The sequence below is a fragment of the Aplysia californica genome, unplaced genomic scaffold (genome assembly GCF_000002075.1).
Source record: "Aplysia californica isolate F4 #8 unplaced genomic scaffold, AplCal3.0 scaffold01653, whole genome shotgun sequence".
Taxonomy (NCBI): Eukaryota; Metazoa; Mollusca; class Gastropoda; order Aplysiida; family Aplysiidae; genus Aplysia; species Aplysia californica.
Window position 1 is genome coordinate 8293 of NW_004798923.1, and position 2631 is coordinate 10923.

The following is a 2631-nucleotide window of genomic DNA, read 5'->3' on the forward strand; positions in this document are numbered from 1 at the left end:
TGCGGTTAAAAGACAGCAGTAAATAGGAGCCAAGGAGTAGCAGCAGAAAGGCTGCAGAAAGACTTTGGAGCACAGAGGAAGTGGCAAAGGAGGTGAGGTGGTAGGGGCAAAGAGTGGAGGCCTAAACAGACGACAGAACATTGTTAGAGGGCAGGAAAGGGGGTGAAAGGAGACAACGTTAGAGAAGAAAATGTTCCACCGCAACCTGGATTCTGTGTTTTATTGTTTTAGTAGAGGTTTTACAGCGCTCACAACTGCATACCCGGATTCTAACCCGGGACCTATTGGATGAGAGCGAGCACCGTAACTTTTCGACCAAGAGAATCCCCTGAAAATAAACTAAAGCAAAACAAAGCAATGATCACAATAAATAGTTTTTGAAAACTTTAAGGAAAACAAAAACATGTAGGAGTTTATACACCTCCTTCAAAACAGTTAAGGTCACTTTCATATAGAAGATAGGCTTCGGCCATGTCTGTCAGGGCTATCGGTCTGAGAGGGATACAACATCCCAGCAGAAAAGACTTAGTCTCTCGATAACAACTCTCCCCACTCTGGATTCGAACTCATCCCCCTATCTCTTTTGTGTGATGGCGAAACTCCTAACTAACAGCTATGCCACAGGCGCCGGTGGAAAACAAACAAACAAACAAACAAACAAACAAACAAACACACACCTCCTTGAAAACAAGAAACAGACAACTTGACAAACCGGAAGAAACAGAAAATAATGTGGTTTATTAGACAGCTGTTGGGAATTCCGGTAAAGGGAAAGGAATGACACGTACGTCGTGGAATAATGCTCTCGTCAAGTTTTGGGGTATATATTATATTACAAACCTGTTGGTATCATCTAAAATCTTGTAATTTTTTTCTTGATTTGATGAAAAAAACACAAGTAGCATCGTTCTTCATTAGAATTCGAGATATTTGAGTTTGGATAAGGTGAAGGTCGTCTGGGGTCAGAGGTCAAACGAACTAGAAAACGGTCACAAACGATCTATGATCTTAAGAGCTTGTGTGTATTTGAAAACCCCAATCTTATACATTTTTGTAACCCTTTGATCAAAGGTTTTCAGTAGATCAACATACAATGTATTTTTAATTAAACATAAAACTATTGACGCAAAAAAGGAAAAAACAAAACAAACACACCTGGAAGAAGAAAAAAAAGGATGCCAATTTTCGAAAAAAGTTAAAAAATATCGGTTTCTTCGAATCCATGTTTCGACGAGCGCATGGTTTTAATACGATGCGAATCAAATGAGTTCTTGCTTCTCGCTGACAGAAAACCCAAATGGGCCGCTCGTGATCAAAACAATAAGGCCGTGACAAATGCAATTTGTGGGACACTAGACACACCTGGATCAATAAATACGTTGTTTTACGAGAGCAAAGTGAGCAGACGAGTGAGAGAGAAAGGCGAACCGTGTTCTTCCTTGTCTGTTTTACATTCTGGCACTTAGGACGAAGAAGAAGAAGAGGAAAAAGAAGAAGAAGAAGAAGAAGAAGAAGAAGAAGAAGAAGAAGAAGAAGAAGAAGGACAATGACAATGACAATGACAATGCTGATGATAATGCAAATGATGATGCTAAAGATAAAGATAATGCTAGTGATAATAATAATAACATTTGTCAATGACAATGATAATGACAAGGATAATGATAATGACAACAACAATGACAGTTATAACGATTACAATAATGATAGTGGTACGCTTATGATAATATTATTAAAACACGCACTACTATGAAAAGAAAGAAAGAAACAAACAAACAAAAAACAAAACAATGAAGCCCAAACTAACCTGTTGAAACGCCCCTACAATAAACTTGAAGATGGTGAACACCACGTAGTTTGGCGCGAAAGCGATACACAGACCAGACGTCAACAAGCCGACGTTTGCAAAGACCAGAACCACCTTCCGGCCCAGGCGGTCACTAATGGGCGTGGTCAACATGGCGCCCACTCCTTGACCAACGATGACCAATGACTGTGCAAGGCTGGCCAGGGGCTTTCGATCACAGACGAGGTCAAACTGTGCAGAAATAGAAACAAGTCGTATTTCGCTGGTACCAAAGTCGTTTTGGGGTTGTTTTTTCATCCGTCCACCCCCCTCCATTCATCCATCCATCCATCCATACATGCATTCATCCATTTATCCATCCATCCATCCATCCATCCATCCATTCATCCATCCATCCATCAATCCATTCATCCATCCATCCATCCATCCATCCATTCATTTTATTCATCCTTCCATTCATCCATTCAGCCACATAACAACCCATCCATTTATCAATCAATCCATCATTCAATTACTCACTCATTCACTCACTCACTCAATCAATTAATCAATTAATCAACAATCAATCAATCAATCATTTCTATACCTATGAAAGAGCCGACATATCTCTACCCAGCTCGTAATTCACACCGAACAGACAAAAGTTTTCTTTGACACTCGATATTCCGGACTATATATTAAATAATTCAACAAACCAACCAACAAACCATGCATCCACCCATCCATCCTTCCAACCACTCAACGACCCATCCATGTATCTATCCATATATCAGTCAATCAATCAGTCAACCAACAAACCATGCATCCACCCATCCATCCATCCA

At 40.1% G+C, this 2631-nt stretch overlaps 1 protein-coding gene across 1 annotated transcript in view; it reads right to left on the reverse strand.

Annotated features, from left to right (window-relative positions):
• Window positions 1-2631, reverse strand: part of LOC101859075 (solute carrier family 22 member 8) — a gene marked incomplete at its 3' end in the record, with an annotated part of 22028 nt that overhangs the window by 2786 nt on the left and 16611 nt on the right. Inside the window, 1 exon segment of the mRNA XM_013090898.1 lies at window positions 1808-2069. Coding sequence (XP_012946352.1) covers window positions 1808-2069 — 262 coding nt within the window.